A 26,341-nucleotide genomic window follows, 5' to 3' on the forward strand; every position below is an offset into this window, starting at 1 on the left:
GCACTTTTAATGAAATGTATTTTCTTTGAATATCCAGAATTCTTACCTAATTGCAGAGCTCTGAACTGAATACTTTGAAATTCTAGCCAATCCCTACATTTGGTGGATAAAATTATAGTGCAGTGATGTGGAATGACACTGCCATCTAGTGGATGATTATTTTGTAAATTAATTTTTTTTTCCCCAAGGGCTAAGAAGCTTTAAAGACAATATGCACTTAACAAATATTCATTGCGTACTTCTGTGAGTCCATTCAGGTGTTGAGTGTATTGTGGAGAGTAAATGAATGATCGGCTTTCATGAACTTAGAGCCTAGGACAGTGTTTGTTTTCCAAGAAGCATAGAGTGGTTGATGCATCTCAGACAAGCTGGTAGATGAACCATTTCTCAAGTAACAAGCAGGGAAACCATCTTGAGTGGCTTGCCAGGTGGGCTGCACTCCTGGCCTACCAGTCCATTGCGGGGGGGGGGGGGGGGAGGGTGTCTAATGATGTGAAGAACTCTGTGGCCCAGGTGAGCAAAGGCATTGGCAAAAGAAACCTACCATTCTTTTTTTTTTTTAATTAAAAAAATTTGTTTTAAATGTTTATTTTTGAGAGTGAGAGAAAGACAGTGTAAGAGGGGGAGGGGCAGAGAGAGAGGGAGACACAGAATCTGAAGCAGGCTCCAGGCTCTGAGCTGTCAGCACAGAGCCTGACGGGGAGCTCAAACTCACAGATTGTGAGATCATGACCTGAGCTGAAGACGGACAACCAGCCAACTGAGCCACCCAGGCGCCCCAAGAAACCTACCATTCTAATTGGATTTCTTCTTCTCTTTCCTGTGGAAATGCATTTAGTTATGCATTTCTTCTGAGAACTGGATCACTGATGGCCACGTAGAGATCAATTTATTCATTCCTTAAGCATCTCTTGAATGCTTACTATGGGCCAGGCAATGTTCTGGAAGCTGGGATAGAAAAGTGGAAAAATGAGACAAAGTCTTTGCTCTCATTGGCATTCTATTGCAGTAGGTGAGCCACAGGCAGAGAAAAGCATTGAAAATAATTTTACATAGTGATAAGGAAATAAATTGGGGGGGTAGGTTACCCCAGCGCTTTTTACCTTATATACATTAACATGGTCACTAAAGCCTTTTCTAAAGAGGTTAACAAATGAATTGAAACTAGAAGGATGAGAAGGACCACTAAGAGAAAAGCTAGGACGCTATTCTTGAAGTTGTGTGTGTATTGGGGTGCCTGGCTGGCTCAGTCAGTGGCGCATACAACTCTTGAGCTCAAGGTTGTGAGTTTGAGGCCCACACTGGGTGTAGAAATTATTTAAAAACAACATATTTTAGGGGTACCTCGGGACCTATTTGGTTAAGGGTCAAACTCTGGATTTCAGCTCAGGTCATGGCATCAAGGTTTGTGGAATCGAGCCCGGCCTCAGGCTTCGCACTATCAGTGCAGAGTCTGCTTGGTAATCTTTTTTTGTCTCTCTCTCTGCCCTTCCTCTGCGCTTGCTCCCGCTCCCTCTGTCTCTCTGTCTCTCTCTCAAATAAAGTATTTTTTAAGAATTGTGTGTCATAAAAATCTGAATTACTGGGTCATGAAATAGAATAGAGGAAGCTAGAACAGAAGAAAATTATAAGGCATGTTTTTTGGGTCATAATGTAAAAGTTTCTTATGTGCCTTAAAGTTTTAAAAAACTGAATATTTAGGAGAAGAGGTTTGCAAGCAGAAGGAACACCAATTGCAAAGTATTTGGAGTGTTAGGGGGAAGGGAGTCAATCTGGGAGGCTGGAGTACAGGCAAGATGCATTGGTGAGGGCGGGGAGGCAGGGAGGTGGGAGGCAGGTCACACAGGGTCTTGCAAACCATGTTTGAGACAGAGGGAGACCGAGCCTGAGTGGGGGCAGAGAGAGAGGGAGGCACAGAATCTGAAACAGGCTCCAGGCTACGAGCTGTCAGCACAGAGCCCGATGCGGGGCTCGAACCCACGAACCGTGAGATCATGACCTGAGCCGAAGTCAGACACTTATCCGACTGAGCCACCCAGGCACCCCCTTCTGATTCCAGTTTTAAGAAAGCTCTTCTGTCTGCTGGGTGCAGGCTGGATTGGGGTGGGGGAGAGAAAGAAAACAGGGAGACTAGTTAGGAAAGGAGTTTAGTCACCCTGAGACCCATGGTTGACTTAGGGGGGGAGGAGCTGAAGCCCATCTGTCTGAAGGGCTTGGTGGTAGTAACAGCAGATGTGCACATAGCCCTTTTTGGCTTTCAAATTGTTCACATCCTTTAGCTCATTTTCTCACAAGGGCGGATACTACCTCCAGGTGTGGGAAAGATCCCCAGAGAGGATAAGTGACTTGAGTAGGTCTCTCCAGCTAGAAAATGATAGAACTGCAAGTCCAACCCAGATGTTTGGGCTGTTAGCTCCCTGACTGATGCCGGGCTCTGCTGTCTGTCTCCTAGGAGTTTCCTCCATTGCTGCCTAACGGCAGGAGCCACGTTGCAAATTTCCAGAATGACCCTTTCTTGAGTTGGAGTGTCAGTTGGCAAGCCTGAGCAAGGAGGATGTTTGAGGTGTGTGGGTGGTCAGGGGAAGTGGATGCATCCCTGGTGTAAGTGTGTTGGATTTGCACTATGAGGAAATTAGAGGCTGCAGGAGCATATGGGGCTTAGCTGGCAGGAGCCCAGGTGGAAGGGATCAGCCCAGTGGTCTGAAGAGCCACACCTGGGGAAGGAGGGTACAGCACTTTCTGAAACTCGGCCTCCAAATAAAGATCTCTCAGTCCGCAGATAGCAGCTTCCCCTGCTTAGAGGCTTAGAAAATACCCCCAAGTTTAGCCCTTCGCTTTGTGTGTGTGTGTGTGTGTGTGTGTGTGTGTGTGTGTGTGTGTGTGTGTGTGTGTGTTTTGGTTGTCTCCCCACCCAGCACTTAGCCAATTAGCTTCTATGTGTTAATATGTTGACCTAGGAGGAAGTTGCTCACAGGAGAGTTGAATGGGCTGTTTGTGCTTTACCAGGGTTTGTAATTTTCTGTTTATGGACATAATTATTTAGAATCTCTTTGCTTCCCTATGTTGTGAGTTCCATGAAGGGAATTTCTTTTTGTGCATGATGGTTGAATGAATGAATGATTTGCCACGTTCTTTAGATAGAAAGATAGCAGTGTCATATTTGGTGTAATGGGTGATATGTCCCCAGTTTCCTCTGCAGGGATCTTGACAAAGGAACACTGGAAGAGGTATTTCTTTGGGGGCTTTGTCTGTCTCTGTGAAGTATGTTATAGAATGGTTTCTCACCCCTTCACTTCTAAAGAAGGCAGATGTTTGTTTCCCACTACCAGGATATTCATTTTTATTAAAAAATCTTAAGGGGTGCCTGGGTGGCTCAGTTGGTTAAGTGTCCAGCTCTTGATTTTGGCTCAGGGGCACGATCTCACGGTTTGTGAGTTTGAGCCCCAGTTGGGCTCTGTGCTCACAGTGCGTAGCCTGCTTGGGATTCTCTGTCCCCCTCTGTCTGCCCTCCCCCTGCTCGTGCGTACTCTCTCTAAAAAATAAGTGGATAAAATTTTAAAAAATACTAATATTTTTTGTCATTGAGATGTGCATTCACTGTAACAGTGAGGTGGCATAGCAATAGTGTGGAAATGTTAGGAACTTCACAGTAATAGTTGAGGTACTTAATAGCATCTTGTTATTCTACCCAGGCTCTTTTTCTCCCCTGCTGTCTATATCCTGCATCAGTGGTTTGATTGTATGCATGTGTGGGCCTATGCAGCACCCCCTCTGCATGGACGGAGAAAGGAGGCTTAGATGAAATAGTGTAATTACTCTGCTGAAGTAAACTGACAGTTTGTCCCTTGACAAACCAGAAAATAGGTGAAACTCATGTGGAAATGGCCTTTCCTAAAGGCCCCTGCCCTCTAACAGCTGGTTTTGTTCATTCCTAATGGGATGGGGAGAACCCTGCAGGTTTTCTTTTTTTCTCCTTAAAAATCTATCTTCTTTAGAACCCAGGTCTGCCCCTGGGTGTGGGGAGACGGTACAGCCTCCTAGTTTAAAGATGGTCAAGGGTCTTGGAGGCAGATCCACAAGCACAAAAATCCCAACTCTGCCCTGTACTGGCTGCTTCAGGTTCCTTAATGTTAGCAGACATCATTTTCCTCCTGTCACTTAGAGGTAATGAGAATATCTTCTTTTTAGGAATTGGATGAGGATTAAGTCACTATAGTGAATGAGGAGCTAATAATGTAACGTAATATATGTATACCTAAGGACATGGTGCCTAGGACATTGTAACTAGTCTTAGGTCTGTTTCATGCTGTCTGAATTGTGTACAAAAACCATCTCCAAGGAATTTTGTGGCCTGCTTGCTGAATGCTCTGCTTGCGTAGTGACTTGACTTTCCTCTTAAATTCTGTCTTGTTTGCAGGCAGACAGCCAAGTGGACTTGGTCCGGCAGCATTTCTATGAAGTATCCCTGGAGTATGTCTTCAAGGTGCAGGAAGTCCAAGAGAGAAAGATGTTTGAGTTCGTGGAGCCGGTAAGTAGATGCTCAGGGTTTAATGGTATACCCGGACTTTGACCTCCAGCCCTCATTCCACTGCCTAGATTACAAAATGCTCTAAGTTGCTGATGAAGAGGTTGATCAGCCCTGGTACTGTGCCTTCTGCTAAGTCACAGTGCTTTGTCAGTCTGTCTACCCTGGACTGTCCCCTGTGGCCATTCTTGGGCAAACTGAGCAGAAGTGATAGTGCTTCCTCTGGCCCTGCTGTGTTGTGCTAATTGGTTTCTAGGTGGAAGTAGGGCAGGGGGAGGAGTGTTCATCTTGCCCAACAGTAGTGATTACACCTTAACTTTCCACCCTCCCACCCCCTTCCTTTCTCCCTCAAATAATCCAAATGTAGTAGTTGCCCAAGGAAAAAGGGGAATGTACATGATACTTTCCTCTTTTTGTCTGCAGAGTTCAAAGCCCCTCCACGCTCCTTCCGTACATTAAAAGGTACTATATAAAGTGATTTCTCACTGTAGTTGGTTATAACCGAGTAGCAGGGAGAGAAACGTTGTAGTGTGCAACCCAGTCTGGCTTTAGTTGAGGCCACCTTAGCATGGGTGTGGCTTTGTGCAGTGGTAGTGCTGCCCTGACCTTGTGTTGCACTCAGAAGGCACAGTACAAAAATGTCATGGAAACACTGAGAGAACACGTGGGCCTCGATTTCAAACTCGTGCAGACCTTGCATTTTTCACTAAAAATGCAGCCTCTGATTCAGACTCAAGCCTGGAGTCTTTCTAGAAGTAAGACTCTTACCTACCTAGATTTCAGAAAGTGATTTTCTTAAGCAAACAATAAAACTATAAGAAACGGAGAGAAAATAACCGCTTGTTTTAGTAAAGAGTGTTCTGTGCTCCATTTCTAATTCATAAAATTTTGGGATGCTTTTTAGGGATGTGAACTTGGTAATAGTTTTATCAGACTCTGGCGGCTTTGGAATCTGATACTTAGATTTTTTTTTTTTTTTTTTACTGTATTGGAACTAGGATTTTGAGCTTTCCTTCTCAGCCACCTCATCTGGCAAATTCTTCTTTTTAAAAAATAATTATTTTTGCAAGAGCGCAAGTGGGGAAAGGGCAGAAAGAGGGGGACAGAGGATCCAAAGTGGGCTCTGCACTGATAGGCTGACAGCAGTGAGCCTGATGTGAAACTCGAACTCCCGAACTGTGAGATCATGATCTGAGCAAAATCAGACGCTCAAGTGACTGAGCCACCCAGGCACCCCTGGCAAATTCTTTAATATCCTTAATTACCTCAGTCTTCTTATGTGAATATTGGAAACTTGAGAGCCAGCTTCCTGTCTAGTAGTGGTCTCTATCACGGTCTCCTGTCAAAATCCCCTTGTTTTTGCAGTCTGTGTCGTGGGGGAGGCCATCCTACAGAGAAAATGAGCTTATTGATTTCCTTGCTTAGGACACAGAGGTGTTAAAGCCAGCTTTTCAGCGAAAGGTTTACTGAAGCCTATTTCCTGTGGTCTGGGCAGGCATTCAAATGCTGTCACAGAATTAGCATTGGGTGTTTTTTAATTGATTTTACCAGAATTTCTAGAGGAAAACAACAGTGATTGTAATAGTCTTTAGGTGCACAATGATACTATTCTACAATTGCTTGCTTTTTAAAAAAAAAAAAAAATTTTTAACATTTATTTATTTTTGAGACAGAGAGAGACAGAGCATGAACAGGGGAGGGGCAGAGAGAGAGGGAGACACAGAATCTGAAACAGGCTCCAGGCTCTGAGCTGTCAGCACAGAGCCCGACGCGGGGCTCGAACTCACGGACCGTGAGATCATGACCTGAGCCAAAGTCGAACGCTTAACCGACCGAGCCACCCAGGCTCCCCGACAATTGCTTGCTTTTGATGTCTTGGGTTTTAATTGGCTTATCTTACTTCTTTGAGGTGTTTTTGTTGTTCTTGTTGTCCCCTTGTATCTCCCAGTAGGTGTTCCTCGTGAATCAGATACTGTGTCTGTAAGCTTTTGCTGGGTAACAACACATAACTTCTTGGAGCAGTAGACATTGATTTCTCATGAATGTGTGGGTTTCAGCCCAGCTAAGGCTGGACTTGGCCTGATGACTGCTGATCTAGGTGGGCTTTCCTCTTCCTCCTCCTCCTCTTCCTTTTCCTTTTCCTTTTCCTCTCCTTTTTTTTTTTTTTTTCTTTTTTTTTAAAGAAACCTGCAAGGAACAATCCTTCTAGTTCCTGACTCCCATTTGTAGTATATCCATATCTCGAGTGTTTGAGAGGCAGTAAAACATCACTGGTAAGGGCTCCAGCGCCAGACTGCTTAAACTGAAATCTCAGCCCAGGCATTCTAGCTGTATGTTCTTGGGTTACTTAGTTCTCTGAGCCTTAGTTCCCTCATCTGCAAAAGGAGTAAAATAATACCACCTATCCTGTAAAGATGTTAAGAGGAATCAGTTTCCTCATGTATGATGCTTAGAATGGAGCTAACCTAAATGGCACCCAGGTAGCAATTACTTTTTTATTCTAAGATAGAGGAATATCTAAGCTTCAGTCACCCAGGGTCTCCTCAGATGAGCACATGCGACAAGTGCCAATATTAACGGGGCCTGCCTGTTTTAATCTAAAAAGTCTTGGTGAATCTGAAAGCGTTTACCTCATGAATACCAGGGAAATGGCTGAAGACCCCACTGCTGTGTCTGAGGAGTTCAAAGCCTCATTTGGGAAGCAAGATGGATGTAGTGGAGAGGTCGCCAAGGTAGCAAGCAGTGCAGTAGCAGGTTGGACAGGAGGGAGGATATGGGGAAGTGCCCGAGGGATGTAAAGAGTGGAAAACCTTTGCGGTTTGCAGATGTTTCGTAGGCCATGCACTGAGGCACCTGGAGAGCTAATAAGAAACGATTTCTGGCCCCTTATTAGAATGAACAGAAAGTGATAGGAACTTGCCCAAAGTGAAATTAAATGAGTGGTTGAGAGGCTGGATGTAGAATTCGCATGTTCACTCCTTTTACAGAAGTTCTCCTTTCTCGACCCACCAGTTTATGGGCTGGTCACTGCTTCAGGAGCCATGGATAGTGGGAGAGATTGATCAAAACACCACCGATTAGATCAGTGGTTGTCAAAGTCTTCGAAATGCAGACTCTCGGGCTCTAGCTGAGACCCCAAAATTGGGGGTGGGGCCCAGTAATCCCTATTGCACCAAACCCTCTATGGCGATCGTGTCACACATTTAAGTTTGAACCCCTGGCTGAGATTGTACAGAAGACCATGAAATAACAATTGAGGATTAGGTCAAACTGTGTCATACACTAAGAATCACTTCACCCCCATACGGCCGTCCAACCCTTATACTCTCTCTGAGGGTAGGTAATTGCTGCTTTATATCTGTTTTCAGATGGGGAAATGGAAGCACATTTATTCCCTAAGGTGACATCTGCTACCTGGCAGAACTGGAATGGTCTGGTTGTTAGTCTGTACGAAACAGTATTTGATTGCTTACAGGTGGAAAGGAAACCAGCAGGAAATTTACTGAACTAAATTGCTGGGGCACCTGGTGTGGATATTCATATTTTGCGTTGGTTGTAGTCAGGGTTGTAGTTGGTTTCCAGCCTTTCAAGGGACCTCTGTGCATATTGACTATGTTCATTTGTTTCTTACAAAGTAACTTCAGGTACTAGGATGTTACTGACCTTCAGAAAAAGAAGCAAGATTTGAGTATTCCAAAGAAGAAAATTCAGACTTGTGGGATCTAAACCATATTTTCTTGTGTGTGCCCTAGAAGCCTGTATTTTCTTATTGAAGTACTAAATGTTCTGGAGATTTTGGGTTGCAGATAATGACCTACTCCCTTCTTGAGGATGAAGCCACATTCCCTGAGTTTTCATAATGGAAAGTAATCTAGTGCTGAGGAGAGCTCATTCCCTGCATTCATCAGGCACTGCATCTTCTGAGATGTATCTTGTAAATACTTTTTGGTGCTGTACCTTCCTGCCCTTGGTCTTCTGCCCCAGTCCAGGTCTTCATTTTCCCTTTGATTTGTTGGATCCTTTCTTGGGCTTCCCCCTTCCCCAGTCGGATCTGGACACTGACACTACAGTGCATCTTGTAACACATCAGTCTGAGTATATCTGTCTTGCTGAACAGGCATCCTGTCAGCATGCCTGTGCTGAGTTCTCATAGTTGTAGAGGCTGGAAGTCCAAGATCAAGGTGTCAGCAGGGCCATGCTCCCTCTGAAACCTGTAGGAAAATGATTTTTCCTTCCTTCTAGCTTCTGGTAGTTTGCTGGCAGTATTCAGCATTCCTTGCTGTAAAGGTGCTCTAAAGGTGTCTTCTCTCTGTGTGTTTCTCTGTCAGAATACTGTATCCCCTTTCTATGAGGACACCATTCATTTTATATCAGGGCTAGCATTTTATATCATGGCTAACATTAACTTGATTACCTTCATAAAGACTAGTTCCAAATAAAATCACATTCTGAGCTACTGGGGTTAGGACTTTAACATAATTTTGTTTTTTTGTTGGGGTAGGGGAACACAATTCAGCCTATAACAATAGCTTTGTTGTATGAATGGAAACCATCTAAATTTAGCAGATAGTCCGGAATGATGCAGCTGTCACTAAATGAAGCAGTTACATTTTTACTTACTTAAAAAATACATATAGCTTATGTTGTCTGGTAGGAAATAGAAATAGATTTTTCTTACTTTCTGAGGAAAACAAGGACGGGGGGAAGGAGGCAGAGGGAGGTGGAGAAGGTCTTTCTTTGGTATTTCCTTTGTCATGCTGTGATTTTGCATTGCTGACTGTTCAGGGGAGAGTCTGTGTGGATGTGCTGCTTCTCTGCCAGCCAAGGTGGGGCTCCAAGGAGCTTGTCTCCTGTGGGTTTGAGTACAAGAATTCCTTTGAGGCAGACAGATGATCCCATCTCTGGGGTCTTTCTGTGGGTCTCGCCCGCCCACTGGGAAGTGGTCTTTCATTTCCCACTGAGTGATAGATTCAAAGGTTCATGCATTGTGTGGGGAGGGGATGTCAGAAGGTGGGGGTGGGGTGGGGAAGAGATATGTTGCCAGGGGAGGAGGGAAGTGGGCCAAAGTTAACAATATCTATGGAATCATTTCCCATCGACGAACGGACAATGAAGCATGACACCAAAGGAAGTGAGAACCAAAATAAATACTAGTAACTTTCTGCCTTTGGAGCACTTGTGTGCACGTCCAAGTGGTGTGTTCGTGAGCTTCTGGAGTGTGTTTAATTACATTTGGCGTGAGAGGCCCTGTTGACTTTAAGTGGAAGATAAATCCGAGTTAATAGGAGGAATGACTTTAGAATTAGCTGCTTATCTTCTGCATTACTCTCCAGGAGAGGATGGTTCAGTGCCTTGGAAAATTGATGGGCGGAGCATTCAATGACAGGTGGGGTGGGGGAGTGGGGGAAGGAAGAGATCAGAAAAAACAGTTTTCATTGTCAACACTGACACTAGGTTTGGCTTAAGAGCTCCTTCTTCTCTATTACTGGAGACTTCCAGGAGGAAAATCATGAGCTTTCCTCCCCAAATGTATTTTATATAGAGTGAGTTCAAAAGCTTCTATCATCTTTGAAGAAAAGAATTCATTATTAGTCTTTGGTGATTCTGTGTGGTGTACCACCCTTTAATTGATTTATGTTAGTGATCTATATATGGTGTCACTACATAGTTTTTGAAACAGAGGACCCCGCTGGGCCTGCTTCTCAACCTCCCATGAGGATCTAAGGGGATAGTTGCTCTGGGGATAATAGGGGTGGGAAGTCAGGATTTCTTATTATTAAAAGCTGGATTTTGCCTTACTTCACAGTACAGAGCTCTTTGATAAAGTGGGCTGGTCATGTGGCTTAGTCTAAAGATTGTTCTTTCCTTTGAACTAAGGGAGAGTAGCACATACCTTAGTGCTTACCATGGGCTGAATTTTCTTTGCGAACATTATTAGCGCTGCCTCTCAGAAGAGTAGAGGAGTAGAGGTAGGTGAAAAAAAAATGAGATTATGTTTAACTACTAAAGGTATGTTAGTTTAGGGACTGGAAAATTAAACAATGTAAAGCAAAGCAGCTTTATCTTTCTTATATTTATTTAAATCTAAGTTAACATATAGTATAATAATGATTTCAGGAATAGAATTTAGTGATTCATCACTTACCTACACTACCCAGTGCTCATCCCAACAAGTTCCCCTCCTTAATGTCCTTTGCTTGTTTAGCCCACCCCCACCCAACACCCCTCCAGCAATCCTCAGTTTTTTCTGTGTTTAAGAGTCTCTTATGGTTTGTCTCCCTCTCTGTTTTTATCTTATTTTTCATTTTCTTTCCCTATGTTCATCTGTTTTGTTTCTTAAATTCCACATATGATTGAAATCATATGATATGTGTCTTTCTCTGACTTATCTCATTTAGCACAATACCCTCTAGTTCCATTCATGTTGTTGCAAATGGCAAGATTTCATTCTTTTTCATTGTTGAGTAGTATTTCTATACACACACACACACATACACATACACACCACATCTTCTTGATCCATTCATAGGTCAGTGAGCATTTCCATAATTTGGCTATTGTTGATAATGTGTTGCTATAAACATTGGGGTGCATGTGCTCCTCCGAATCAGCATTTTTGTGTCCTTTGGATAAATTCATAGTAGTGCAATTGCTGGCTTGTAGGGTAGTTCTATTTGTAATTTTTTGAGGAACTTCAATACCGTTTTCCAGAGTGGCTGCACCACTTTGTATTCCCACCAACAGTGCAAGAGGTTCCTCTTTCCCTGCATTCTCACATCCTTGCCAACATCTGTTTAAAGCAGCTGTATCTTTATGTAACATGTATTGGAAGCAGGTCAGTGAAATCAGAGTGGACCACTCGGACCACAGGGATGGTCCCCAAATGCAGTATGACTGAGCTTGTAACAAAGTAAAGTTGTGGTTCTTTTAAACCTTGTTTAGACTTTTATTACAGTCCTTTCTTCTGATTGAGGTTTGGTACTGAGTCAGGATGTGTAGAGTTTGGGAAGGGGCAAGGGAAACCTAACAACAGTAGGTTTGCGTGTAGGTTCTGGGAGGAAACATGGCATGAACATTTGTTGAGGCTGAAAAAGTAAAGACTGGCAGGGCTCAGGGTGGGGATCTTAGTAGTTTTAAGTGTATGAAGGTGTATTATGAGAATCATGCTGAACAGATGTTTTCATTCTTCATTTAAGACAAGACTAAATAGTGAATGGACTTACTATGTTTTAGCTTAGGGGGATTTAAAGGAGAATTTAGGGGAGCCATCATAACTGAAAATGTGGAAACATGGGAATATTTTAATTACGGCATCCATAGTGTTTACCTGCTTAAAGGAAAGCACAGAAGCACACTTGAGCTGAAGCCTGCTCTGGGTGATTTTTTTTTTTTTTTAACTTTGTTACACTGCAGGTTTGGGACATACAGCTTCCTTGTCTTCCCTCTTTGTTGGCTCTCAGTATAACCGTACTTTCCTGCATGGTACCCTGATACTACAGATGTATTTGAAGGAGACTGAGTTGCACTTGGAGACTGGTCTTCAGTTTCTGAAGAAGTGATTTTCTTAGAAAGTGCTGAGGCTCAGAGTATGAGCTTGGATGTTGGTGCCAGGTGAATCTGGTTTCAAATCCTGATTGTTACTTAAGATTTTGGAGCGAGTTATTTAATGTTTCTGAACTTGCTTTCTCAATATTAAAATGGAGACAACAATAGTACTCAACTTCTAGGTCTTGATGAGCATTTAGTGAGGGCAGGCATAAGATGTTACAGTGTCGGGCATGCAAGTAGCTAGCACTCATTAAATGATAGGCATTTTTATTACTTTATTCGAGGCTTTCAAACCAAGGTTGGGAATTCGGATAAAGCTACATAATCTCTCTTTAGCGTGCTGATGTGACCTCTGCCCTCCTTCCTTCCTTACAGCTACTGGCGTTCTTGCAAGGACTCTTCACTTTCTATCACCATGGTTATGAACTGGCCAAGGACTTCGGTGACTTCAAGACGCAGTTGACCATTAGCATACAGAACGTGAGTGGCCAAGGGGCAGGCTTCCTTTCCCTGGTTCAGGGAAGGAAAGAACAAAGTATGGGTCTGGTTGCATAGAGATCACTTACGTGGATTAGAATGCATGAGGAGCATGGGTCTTGCCTGGGTTCAAAGGGCAGCTGGGGGCAGGCATTTCTCGGGTGCTTGGTGGCCCCAGGTTAGAGCATCATCCTTTTTTCTGTTATTTCTAAGCACTATTTATGTTCTCGGAAGTCCTGCTATTTTTGTTTTAAATCTGTAGCACCAGGATCAGGATTTCCTTTTGCAGTGGAAGGCCCAGCCTCCCTTCTGTGCATTTAGCTGCCTGGCCACAAGAACCTTGGAGTGTGTTCAGGGGATGGGGGTGGGGCATACATGCTGCCTCCAGCTCAAAGGATGTACTCTTGTTCAGCTTTCAGTAAGGCTGACAGGAAATCCAAGTCAGAGCTGTTGACTCCCAGTCTCCTTCCCCAGATTTTAACCAGTAGGACCTTTTGATGCTCCGAATCCTGCTAAGGGCCCTTTGGTTAGCAGTGAGCAGGCTCAAGCCCCTTCTTCGCTGTATGACTGGCTGTGTTAGTCTGTATGTTGTCTTTGTCTCTAGATGATCCTGTGTAGCAAAGAAACCCAAGTGTGTCCTTGCGGGTTGTATTGCATGGGTTTAGAAGCCTGGAGCCTTTTCCCCTATGGTTCTCGTTGTTGTTTTGGAAAACAGGAAGTGGCAGAGTCACAGACAAGGTTTCACAAAGCATGGCTTCCCCTTAGGCCACCTTCCTCCTCTGAAGGTAGACTCTGAAGTGGAGGTTTACCTGCGGCAGGTTTATAGGGGAGCAGGGTTAGCAGAATCACCTGGGAAAGAGAGGGCAGCAGACCCCTCCAGGAGAAATTGAGCTGTGAGGCCTCAGTCAGTGCCCTGGGGCACCCTGGCGCTGGCATGGACCTTCAGAGTGTGGGGAAAAAAAGAAAGGGTGCCGGGCTTGGGACCCCTTCCCCCTTTGCCCCTAGCCTTGACTAGTGCTGGGGTGCAGATTACCTTGAGTCAAGCAGCTCCCTTTTCAGGAGGGGACCATCTATGAACCATTAGCAAGTAATATTCCCTATAGCTGGAGAAGTAAGTTCTTCTGTCTTGAAGGGGACTGTGAAGACCATTTCCTGTGAGCCACTTGAATCAGAATCCCTTGGGATGCTTATTTATTTTTTTTAATTTTTTAAACTTTTTATTTATTTTTGAAATAGAGAGACAATGTGAGTGGAGGAGGAGCAGAGAGAGGGAGACACAGAATCTGAAGGCTCTGAGCTGTCAGCACAGATCCTGATGCGGGGCTCGAACTCACAAACTGTGAGATCTTGACCTGAGCCAAAGTCGGACGCTTAACCGGCTGAGCCACCCAGGCACCCCTGGGATGCTTATTTAAAATGCACATTTTTGGGTCCAGAGGTACTAAATTAATCTTTAGGGGTGAGGCCTGGACATTTGCATTTTCTCCATATTTTCCAGGTGATTTTGATGGTCTTGAGCATTTGAGAGTCATTCTGGTATAGGACTTTAAGGTCAATGGGTATTTCTCGAAAGTATTTGCCTAATTCCTAGGCGGCTGACTGTTACCTGGTTTTCGATCTGAGGGTTCACTAGGTTGATGTTTTGAATTGTTACGGTTGGGAATAAGGTTTCATTTCTTTGATGTGAATAAAATTCCTTTCATCCTAGACAAGAAACCGCTTCGAAGGTACCAGGTCAGAAGTGGAATCACTGATGAAAAAGATGAAGGAGAATCCCCTTGAGCACAAGACCATCAGTCCCTACACCATGGAAGGGTACCTGTACGTTCAGGAGAAACGTGAGTGCCAGTGATGAACCATAGCTTGGGTTACACTCACGGCTTTTAGCCAGGATGTGGAGGGTGTACCTAGTAGTGCCTGGCCTAGAGCAGTGGTTCTGTAATTATAGATTTGGGTGAATGAAGGTAGCTTATAGTTGGGCTTTTTAAGGCAGAGATGTTCATAAGGTCTTATCCACCTCCAAATGCTGTGTTCTTTGTTCTTTATTACTGGGAATTCCCTTGGGGACCTGGAATTCAGTGAGGCCCTGTGATGGTTTTTTTTTTTTTCTCTGTAGTGTCAAGCTTGAGGTCTCTGCACACTTAGCATGGGTTTATCATCACACGTTTGGCATAGAGGCTTTGGAACGGCCTTGTTTGCTAAACCTTATTTTCTATCAGCTGTCCTATCTTTGGGTGGATTTAATATGGAGTGATTTTGTTTACTTCAAGATTGGTTTCAGCAAGGACCACATAGTCATGACTTAGGCCCTCTCCTTCCTCTCTTCAACTGCTGTCGTCTCAGCACTGAAATTTTATGAAAAGTAGAAACACAAGCTTACTCCAAGAGGTAGGAAGAGAAATCCATTGTCCTGCCGATGAGATGTCAAGGAAAGAAATGCCAGGTGCTGCTAATCCAGACTTTTCTGTGATGCCTCACAAACTCCTGCCCTAGGCCTGGGGAGAAGCTTTTTTGACAGGGCTATGCTTTGAGGGTAGCGCTTTCAGACTTAGCTTACAAAGTGGTAGGGATGAGAGAAGGTGATTTTTTTTTTTTTTTTCTTCAATGGATAGTTACCTAGTCTGCCCTACTTTTTCAGTTGAGCATGTTACTCCTTTCAGAGATTTGATGGTTTTGTGCTCTTTACTGCCCTTCTGTTGTCTGAGTGCGAAGCAACTGTCTTTACTCCTAGAAGCTTTCTGATGGAACAGAACACTTGATTTCATTGATTATTTTAGTCAGTGATTCCTCAAAAATTTCCTTGGGCTTCAAATTGTTGCCTGGCCATAGTGGGGGCAGTCGTGGGGTTTGAGGTTGGAGGCATTGGCCGTCATGAGGGTTTTATTACAGGGATGAGCTTGTTGAGGTTTTAACAGATGGAGTGTACTATAGTGGGGTTTTGTGTAGGCCTCAATGTAAGGTGATAGCTTTTTTGCCCAATGAGGAGATCCATCCCAAAAAGTTTAAGGTCATCTTGAATATGTGTCCACTTGTAATACTTAATTTATTAATACTGTTCCCCTATATATATGAATTTGGCACTCTCACATTTGTTACCCAATTTTATTCAAACACCTCACATGCTTTTTGAAACATGAATGTCTTCATTAGAGCTAGATTTTAATTCTCTAACACATTAGTCCAGAGCATACCAATGGGATACAGCTGTTTTCATTTGCAAGTTTTGGTAACTTACCACTTAGAAATTTGAAACTTAGAGAAAAATTACAAGAAGAGTATAAAGAAACCCCATATGCCCTTTATCCATATGCATGAATTTTTACCTTTTTCCCACAGTTCTCTCTTTCTTTTTCTTTGTGGGTATGTGTACACGTGTCGCAGTCAGAGACACACATTTCCGTTTTTTCTGAACCTTTTGAGAACAGGTTGCATAGCTCATGCTCCCTTACTTTAGAGTACACTTTTTAAAAATAAGGATTTTATTTTATGTAGCCACAGTATAGTTACCATGTCCAGCAGTTAACAGTGATAAGATATTTAATGCAAATGATAGTTCATATTCCAATTTTGTCAGTTGTCCCTGACATTAGCCCTTTTAAAGCATTTTCTTTTCCTTCTGTGTAGATACGATTTTGTACTGCACTTACTTGTGACCATTTTAGACTCCTTTATTCTGTAACAAGTGCCTCAGCTTTTCTTTGTCTTTCATGACATTGACATTTTTGAAGAATATAGGCCAGTTCTTTTCTAGAATTTTCTTCGCTGTGGGTTTGTCTGTTTCCCGATAATTAGATTCAGGTTAGGTGTCCCTTGTCAAATGGTGTTCTTCTCTGGGTCCCACATCCAGGGGCACAGGATGGCCATCTGCCCCTCAGTGGTGATGTTGTTTTTGGTCACTCAGTCAAGGTATTATTTGGTTTATCCACTATACAGTCACTATTTTTCCCTCGTAGCTAATTAACAGCCTATGGGGAGGCCCTTCTCCTCATCAAACTTTGCTCTCTGTAGACTTAGCATCTGTCGGAAATTCTTGCCTACATGATTGTTACTATGTTGGTTGCAAAGTGGTGATTTCTCAGCTCTGGCACTCTCTCCACATTTATTAGTTGCCATTTAGTGTACTATAAGCAAGTGACTCCCTCCCTGTCTCATTCTCTCCTCTCCTTTCCCATCCATCTGTCCATCTTTTTAAAAAAAATGTTAAGTTGTTTTTTTAATGTTTGTTTATTTTTGAGAGACAGAGCATGAGTGGGGGAGGGGCAGAGAGAGAAGGAGGCACAGAATTTGAAACAGCCTCCAGGCTCTGAACTGTCGGCACAGAGCCTGACGCGGGCTTGAACTCAGGAGCTGCGAGATCATGACCTGAGCCGAAGTCAGACACTTAACTGACTGAGCCACCCAGGTGCCCCTTTAAAAAAATTTTTTTTAAATGTATGTTTATTTACTTAGAGCATGTGAGTGTGGGAGGGGCAGAGAGAAAGAGAGAATCCTAAGTAGACTTCACAGTGTCAGTGTGGAGCCCGACATGGGGCTTAATCCTATGAATGTGAAATCATGACCTGAGCTGAAATCAAGAGTTGGATGCTCAACCTCCTGAGCCACCCAGGTGCCCCTAGCCATCTTTCTATTGTCAGAATGGACTTAAGGATTTCTCATCTATTCAGTAGGCTAAATCCATTACTGGCCTTACTTGCTTGGATGCTCAAAGTGTTTCTAAGATAGAGCGCTTTTGGAATCTTTGTGTTGTGCTATCACTGGAATTTTTTCTCTAAGCCACAAAAATAAATGACAATGGTTGGTATTTTTGTCTTTGATGCTTCAATTTAGGCACTTACTATATTGCTTTTTATTTTTTAGTTTCCTAATTGACATTTCACACTTGAAATGGGCGCTGATACCCTAAAAAATAATTACTAAATCTTTGTTAAATCTCATGTTATTCTTTTAAACGAAAAACAACCCATTTCTGCTCTGTGATCTCCAGGAGCCTGTAAGGCAAGTGTTGACTGAGGACCTTGGAGGCTAATAATGCTAATTATGCCTTCTTCCTCTAATAATATTTTTAATTCAAAATAAAGTAATTGGCTGACCACCAGGGAAAATCGAGGACTGTCAGGATTTGACTGTGAGGCATGTCTGCCTTTCCTGAGGGACAGTATTGAGGGACAGACCTCTCACATTACTTTGGGGTATTTATAGTCCCTCCCATTTACATCTCTCTGTCAGAGTTGGCCTGTCTGCTTGAGTTCTGCTAAAGTACAAATGAGGGGTTTGGCAGTAGGTCAGAATCCATGTATGTCTTTGCAGAGACTCGCAGAGCAGCTGTGGGAAGCATGAAGTCGTCATAGCAGATGGGGACAGTGACAGGCACTCTGAGGAGCTCTTCAGTTCTTTCCTCAGTCATCTTAATCCTGTCAAGAGAAAGGAAATGTCAAGTGGAGATTAATGATGGGAAAGTGAATTAATTTCCCCAGGGAACCTCTCCTACCCTTATATTTTAAGACTCATTGGATGCAGCATTTAGTGGGAAATGGTCTTCCTTGGCCCCTGGGGAAAGCCCTGGGTCATTTCCAGTTCCAGCCTGTAGGATCAGATTTCTTCCTCTTCCAGTATATTGCCCCTAGAAACAGTTGAAGGGGACATGAGCATTGTGGGTTATGGGTTGTGTGTGTTTCCAGTATGCACTGGACACATGGCGACGCTTCATGGGAAATGTTACCTTGCAGGGCACTTTGGAACTTCTTGGGTGAAGCACTACTGTACCTATCAACGGGATTCCAAACAAATTACCATGGTACCATTTGACCAAAAGTCAGGAGGAAAGGGGGTAAGTTCATTTTTTTAAATTTCATGCTCGATTTGCTTGGCTAACATAGGTTGATTATAATGCTAGTGTTAAGTAACATCTTCGATACTGCACTGTAATTTTCTTTTTAAACAAAATTTCTAATTGAAGTATAATATATAGTGTTAAATTAGTTTTGGGTACGTAATGTAATGATTCAACAGTTCTATATATTACTCAGTGCTCATCACAATAACTGTACTCTTAACCCCCTTTATTCCACCCATGCCCCCACTCCCCTCCCCTCTGGTAACCACCACTTCTTCATATTTAAGAGTCTGCTTTTTTGTCCATCTTTTTTTTGTTTTCTTTGTTGGTTCATTTGTCTCTTAAATGGCATATGGGAATGAAATCCTGTAGTATTTGTCTTAGTCTGTCTGACTTACTTCACTAAGCATTATAGCCTCTAGATCTCCCCATGTTGTTGCCAGTGGGGAAGATCTCATTCTCTTTCATGGCTGAGTAATATTCCTGTCTCTCTCGGTCTGTCTATCTGTCTGTCTGTCTACCTACCTACCTATCCATCTCTCACATCTTCTGTAGCCATGGTGTCTATCAATTGGTTGCTTCCATATTTTGGTTATTGTAAATAATACTGCAGAAAGTAGGTGCGTATATCTTTTTGTATTTTGTATTGGTATTTGTTTTCTTTGGGTAAATACCCAGTAGTGGAATTGCTCAATCATATGGTAACTCTACTTTTAGTTTTGTGAGGAAATGTCCATACTGTTTTCCACAGTGCCTATAGTAATTTGCATTCCCACCAGCAGTGCACAGGGGTTCCTTTTTCTCCACATTCTCACCAACCATTGTGATTTTTTGTCTTTTTTTTACCTTAGTCATTCTGAGAGGTGTGAGGTGATATGTAATTGTGGTTTTGATTTGTATTTCCCTGATGATTAGCGATGTTGAGCATCTTTACATGTGTCTGCTACCCATTTGTGTGTCTTGTTTAGAAAGAGTATCTGTTTGGGTCTTCTGCCCATTTTTCAGTAAGATTGTTTATTTTGTGTTGAGTTACAGAAGTTCTTCAAATATTTTGGATATTAACCCCCTATCAGTTACATGATTTGCAGATACTTTCCCCCATTCAGTAGTTGCCTTATCATTTTGTTGGTGGTTTTCGTTGCTGTGCAAAGGCTTTTTATTGTGTTATAGTCCCAATAGTTTAATTTTCCTTCTGTTACTCCTGCTTGAGGAGACGTAGAAAAATGTTTCTGTGGCAAATGACGAAGAAATTACTGCCTATGTTTTCTTCTAGAAATTTCATGGTTTCCTGTCTCACATTTAGGTCTTTAATTCATTTTGAGTTTATTTTTGTGAATGGTTTAAGAAAGTGGTCCCGTTTCTTTTGCATGTAGCTGTCCAGTTCTCCCAGCACCATTTGTTGAAGAGACTGTGTTTTCCCCATTGTATATTCTTGCCTCCTTTGTTGTAGATTACTTGATCATATAGGTGTGGGTTTATTTCTGGCCTCTGTAAATCTTGTTCCATTGATCCGTAATGTCTCTTTTTGTGCTTGTACCATACTGTTTTGATTACTGCAGCTTTGTAGTATATCTTGAAATTGGAGATTGTGATAGCTCGAACTTTGTTCCTTTCTCTTAACATTGCTTTGAGGTAATTTTCTCAATTTTGTACATAATAGTTCCAGGAGGAATGGTACCCTAGACGAGAATTAAAGCAAGACGATTATTTTTAGCTTTAAGTTCTATTAGGAACTGCAACTAAGAAAGATTCTTGTATTTCATATGCATTCAGTATTAAGTATGTCAAATGTGTTTGGAGGCTAGAAATTCTTGCATGGTTTTGTCCTGTGAAGCTGATGGATAACGCTCTTACCTGATACAAAGAGAGCTGCCAGTTGGTGGGTGTGAGTGTTGCGATTATCTGTTGCTGTGGAGCAGATGACCAAAAAAATTAGCAGCTCTTAAAACTACACAAGTCATTTTAGTATTTCTCACAGATTCTCTGGGTCAGGAATTGGGCTCAGGGTTTCTCAGGTGGTTTTAATCATATGGTTGGGGCTGGAACAGTGAGGGTTTGAAGCTGCTGAAGGCTGGTCAGCCATGGCTCTCTTCCTTTCTTCTGATCTCTTTCTTCCTTCCCTTCTCTGTTTCCCTCCTGCTCTGGATAGTCTCAGGGCCTGTCCATCTGGTCTCTCCATGGGAGATAGTTTGGGTTTCCTCACAGCTTGGTGGCCTCAGGGCAGCTTAAGGTGTCAAGAGGGAATATTCCAGCACAAAAGCTGAGACCCCATGTAGTCTCAGAAGTCATATAGCCTTCCTTTTGCTCTGTTGCTTGAAGCAGTCACAGAAACCTCCCCAAGCCCACTCACTTTAACTGGGAGAGGATGCAGAGTCACACCCTGTGACGTGAGGCTTCTGTGGCAGAGAGATACTCTTGGAGCTGGCTCTGGTCCTCACATGCCCTACAGTCACTGCTGTGGAGCTCTCTGCTGTGCTCTGGCCTTTGTCCTTTCCTCCCAGCTTGCTCACTGCAGCCTGAATGCATTTCCTCTTCCGGTGATCCATTTTTTTCTCTGGCTGCTCGTAATGTCTTCTGTTTTTTCCTTTTGGTATTGGACATTTCATTATGATGGTCTTATGTGTGACTTTTCCCCCCATTCTGTTGTACTTGGGAATTTGGGGCCTTTCTGTATTTGGGGATTGGTGTCTTTCAGTAACTTTGAGAAATTCTTGTCAATTATCACTTCGAATTTTGCCTCCTCCCCATATCTCCTTCTGGACATAACTCCTTTGGGAGATAGCTAAATATTTTTAAGAGAAGTATTTAAATTTTTCATCTGTTTGAATCTTCAGACTCCATTTAGCATAACTTCTCTGTTTCTGTAGTTTAAGTAATTTTTAAGCTGTTTCTGATATATTGATAAATGAGTCTTCGGTAATAAGCATGCCATCTCTGGTCCTCTGTGTGGTTCATTATGGTACCATGTGTTGGGTGCGTGTGTGTGGGGGGGGCCGGGGGGTGCTTTACAGAGACCAAGAGCACCCACCATCTTTGAAATTGGACTGCCAGGCTCAGTAACATTAGATGCATTTGTCAAGAGTGTTAGTCACTCTGCCAGGCTGCCTCCTTGCTGTCTACCACTTTGAATTTTTCTTCCTGGCTTTCTTTTACTTGGGCCACAATACAGGAATTTATCAGCATCTCTTTTTCTTCCATGTATTATAGCAAAAAAAACCCCAAGCCCTATTAATGTTTCCAGTCAGGGGTAGAGTACTCTCAGGAAAACATTGTTCAAATAGAGAAACATAAAGAAATGACAGAATCGGAAGCGATAGTAGGCACCAGTCATTAGTTGTGCCCTAGTTTTCATGCAATGGAAATAGAGTTAGACTCACTTTCTTGGGTTGAGCCATGTTCCTTTTCTAATTCTGTCTTTCTAGAAATGAGCTTCACTCAATTATTCTCTCTCAGTCTTTATTTTGGGGCCTTTTACCTTGTGCTTTCCTAAAGCTTAAAAGAAGAACTAACTCCCTCGTGTTTGGTCTTATCCCACTTGAAAGTGAATCTAGAGGCCAGTAATGGTAGATGTTTGGGACTCCTAAGTCTTTTTTTTTTTTTTTTTTTAATTTTTTTTTAACATTTATTTATTTTTGAGACAGAGAGAGAGAGCATGAACAGGGGAGGGTCAGAGGAAGAGAGAGACATAGAATCTGAAACAGGCTCCAGGCTCTGAGCTGTCAGCACAGAGCCCGACGCGGGGCTCGAACCCACAGACTGCGAGATCATGACCTGAGCCGAAGTCGGATGCTTACCGACTGAGCCACCCAGGCACCCCTGGACTCCTAAGTCTTTAGTGAGGTAATAGTAAACACCTCACTGGGTTGTTAAGAAGTTTATGTGAATTGGTACATACACTCTTGGAACAGATCTTGACACGTGATGAGTTCTGTATTAGGGGGTTGATATTACAGTAATTATTTTTCCTAATCATTCCTTAAGTTTATTTTACATTTTTCTGAGTCCTTGTATTGTCCTGTATTATCCTGTTTGATCCAATTTTCTCCTTCATAAAGGAGGAAATGGCGGTCCAGAAGAGAAAATGATTTATAAAGCCATACAAGTCCTGAGGTACAGAGCCAATACTCAGACCCTGATTCTGGAGTCTGCATCTCTTGAGTCAGAGTGGCTGCTGCTAATATTAGTAATAATCATAATCATAATCATAATCATAGAAAAAAATATATAAAACAGTAGCTTTCCATGATGTCACTCTATTTCCTCAGCTTTAGGGTAGAGGGAATATGAAGACTGGCTGTCTAGAGGTGATCGCATCTCCATTTGTACAGGAGAATCATGTGGCATCTTCCATATATGTGTTTGTACAAAGCTCTCTTAGGAGGTGGAGGCAGACTTAAAATGGATAATGTGGTGTTTGTTTTTGTTTTCGTTTTTTTCCTAACGGGCTTTTTTATTCCCCTTTCTTCACTTTGCTGTCCATTTTATTTGTGTTATTTTTCTTTAAAAGTACCTGCTTTTTTCTTAGTTTTAGGCCACTAGATGTTCCATCATCTTGGAGACTAGACCCTCTGTGTGGTGAAACACAAGTCCCCTGTATCCTAGCCTCTGAGATGAGGCCGCTCTCCGTGTGAGGTTTGGGGCGGCCCAGAGCTGACCTTGTCCATTCCCTTGCTTGAACCCCCTCATTATTTTTCCTGTGCTCTCAGGATAAGGACCACAATCTGCATAATGTGGCTCTTGATTCCTTTATACTCTTTATCATGCCACTTTGCCTCTTGCTCTGGGATTCAGCCATACTGCCTAGCTTTAAATTCCTCCCAGGCCCATGGACCCTGACCACAGGCCTTTACATCCGCTGTTCTCTATTCCCAAAGTAGATAGTAGATGGAAAGCTTGTGACTTTCCATAAACTGTCTCTTGCTAGGTCTTCTGTGTTTTATGTGGTATTGTGATACTAGAGGGTAGTTAAGTTTTACCATATGCAGTCACATTTTCTATTTCAACAAACTAGACAAGTTTGCTAATTTTTCCCCTTGTTCAGAGAAAAAGATTGGCAAGGGCAAGAGGAACAGGAATGCTAAATTCTTTTTTTTTTTTTTTTAATTTTATTTACTTTCAGAGAGAGAGAGAGAGCAGGCACAGGCCAGAGGAGGGGGAGAGGGAGAAAGAGAGAATCCCAAGCAGGTTCTGTGCTCTTAGTGCAATGCCTGAAGCAGGGCTTGATCCCACGACTGTGAGATCAAGACCTGAGTTGATACCTAAGAACCAGATGCTTAACTGATGGAACCAACCGGGTGCCCCAAGGAACCTGAAATTCTTATGTGGAAAAAAGAAAAGAAAGCAGGGATAGAAACCCCTCTGTTTTTAGGCAATAAGAGAGCACTATGCGATGAAACTGTTAGATTCCATTTGTACAGTGAGATAATACCCAGCGGTAAAAAGAAACAAACTCTTGATTCGTACAACAGCATAATGTGAATCGCAGAAGAATTGTGCCAAGTCAAAGAAGTCAAAAATAAAAGGGCACATACTGTGTGATTCACTTTATATAAAATTATATAGGGCATGCAAACTAATTTGTATGATGGAAAGCAGATTCAGTTTTTGCCTGAGAGTAGATAGACTAGGTGGAGGGATAGAATTCAAAAACACAAGGAAACTTTTGGGGGTGATGGAAATGTTCATTAGCTTGATTGTGGTGTTGATTTTATGGATGTATACAGATGTTAAAACTCATAAATGGACACGTACAGTTGGTTATACATTAGTTATACCTCTATAAAGCTGTTAAAACCCATTTATTGAGCACTTACTCTGTCCTTGGCCGGTTTGTTCTCTGGGTACACAGGAATCAGTAAAAACTGATAGTCCCTGCTGTCAGGGAGCTTAGAGTGTAATGAGGAGGGAGACATGATTGGAGTCATTGCCCACATCAACGGACAATTGCAGCTATGATCAGTGCTGTGAGGGAGACAAAGTACATGGTGTATGTGAACATGTCTTGGGGATATTTGACCTGGTCCAGGAAGGCTTTCCTGAAAAAATGATGACTGACTCAAGACCATAGAAACTCAGAGTCAGGAGGAGGCCTGCAGGCCATCTTGTGTAACCCTTTTCAAACTTGTAAATTAACTCAGCCTCAAATATTATCAGCAAGAGTTTATCGAGCAGGGGTTGATGCTGTACCATCATGACGTGCTAGAAGTGAACTAAAACTAGAGATATTTCATGTTAAGTATAACACGGTTTACAGGTTTTAGATGCATGAGGCTGTTAGCTGAGGGAGAGTTTTGGATCAATATTCCACCTTCCTATGGTGGTGAACACTCAGGCTTGAGAAGATGGAGTGATTGCTCTCGTTGGTGTGATGTATTTGTGGTACCCTGCAGAGGCACAGAGCATAGCCCATGTCCAGGCCTCATTGTGATAGTCTGTGTGCTCCCAACAGGGAGAAGATGAATCTGTCATCCTGAAATCCTGCACACGGCGGAAAACAGACTCTATCGAGAAGAGGTTTTGCTTTGATGTAGAAGCAGTAGACAGGTGAGTAGCTGTCACATTTTGCTCAGGAACAAAAACTATTCAGTTTGGATTTTTTACTTTTTCCATTCAGTCAGATCCTTTCTGTCCTCCAATCCCACCCTCCCCCTCCTTCTCCACCCTGCTGCAAATTGCTGCTCCACCCTGCTGCAATTTGGAGCAGACCTCAGGCCACTTGCTGGTCTGCAAGGATCAGTATAGCTTCTCCCGCTTGTAGGTACAGTGCTGAGCTTCCGGTTTGGTTTGCTTTAACATTAGGGGTTTCCTGAGAAGGAATGGGTGTTATTTCTTAAGAGGTTGAGTAGGTGTTTAAAGAAAACTGTTTAGCATGACTATATGAGCTATTTAAGATTTTACTTTAAAACATATTTACTTTTTTTAATTTAAAAAATGGTTCAAAAGGAATTGGGCGAGGTGAAGGGTGGAACAAGTTGTACTCAGCTAAAAAAACAAAAAAACAAAAAAACAGACAGCTTTCAGCTGTAGCATTTCACCAACCACTGTGTGTATGTGCCTGGGAAAGATGGCAAACCCCTTGTGAAATCACTTTTTGCAGAGGGAGCTGTGCATTGTATTCCTCAATATATATGGAGTCTCATTAAGTTGTACCATTTCATGGTGTTAAGCTAGTTTGACAACATTCCAGTTCTTTGAAACACTTTACTTGGCAACAGGTTAATTCTTTGAGTGAAAGCCACGTGCTAAGCTTTTTTGTGCTGCTATCTGTTCAAGATCAGCAGTGCCAGCATTGAAGATCCTTGAATCTCAGCATGAGTCTCCTCTAATGCCATTTATTTTCTCCCCTTTATTTAAACCCACCCACCCACCCATGCCCCCCCCTCCCCCCCCCGCCACACACACACACACACACACACACACACACACACACCCACACCATCTTGTCAGGCCAGTACTTCTGCCCTTTCTGGAACGTTTATCTCTGGCCACTCTTTCCTGATCCTATAAGATGCAGAGACTGAGTACCTTGTGGGTGTTGGCAGTTGGGAATGCCTTCTTGTGGCATGATGTCTCCCTGTGCTGTGACTGCTTGGAGGTTGTTAGAGCTCCCATGGAGGGAACATGTCCTTTTAGCATTAATCACAAGATCATGGAAACTCACCTCATCTCTTCAGCACTTCGTCATTACACATGGGCTTGGGCTCTCACGTTAGGCAACTGGGGTCTAAATTTGGACTTGGCTGCTTCATAGCCATGTGACTTTCAGCTAACTACTTAATCTCTCAGGGCCGTGATTTCTTTACCTGGAAAATGAAGATGGTAATAGTACCTAGTTCCTAGAATTGTAAGGATTCGTGGAGATAATGCTCGGAAAATGCTTGGCAGGCTGGCAAATAATAAATGCTCAGCAAATTGTTATTTGTTAATTAGTTTGTCCCACGTGTCCACCAGACTTGATT

The 26,341-nt window shown here is 42.8% G+C and overlaps 1 protein-coding gene across 5 annotated transcripts in view; it reads left to right on the forward strand.

The window, feature by feature from the left end:
* The window catches only part of ARHGAP26 (Rho GTPase activating protein 26), a 427,015-nt gene that overhangs the window by 120,256 nt on the left and 280,418 nt on the right, over nucleotides 1-26,341 (forward strand). For all 5 annotated transcript variants that reach the window (XM_043589835.1, XM_043589845.1, XM_043589853.1 and 2 more), the window contains exons 6-10: nucleotides 4,418-4,528; nucleotides 12,449-12,553; nucleotides 14,259-14,388; nucleotides 18,277-18,377; nucleotides 24,832-24,926. In XM_043589835.1, the coding sequence (XP_043445770.1) occupies nucleotides 4,418-4,528; nucleotides 12,449-12,553; nucleotides 14,259-14,388; nucleotides 18,277-18,377; nucleotides 24,832-24,926 (542 nt within the window). The remainder of the gene's footprint in view (nucleotides 1-4,417; nucleotides 4,529-12,448; nucleotides 12,554-14,258; nucleotides 14,389-18,276; nucleotides 18,378-24,831; nucleotides 24,927-26,341) is intronic.

Source organism: Prionailurus bengalensis, chromosome A1, assembly GCF_016509475.1.
Source record: "Prionailurus bengalensis isolate Pbe53 chromosome A1, Fcat_Pben_1.1_paternal_pri, whole genome shotgun sequence".
NCBI lineage: Eukaryota > Metazoa > Chordata > Mammalia > Carnivora > Felidae > Prionailurus > Prionailurus bengalensis.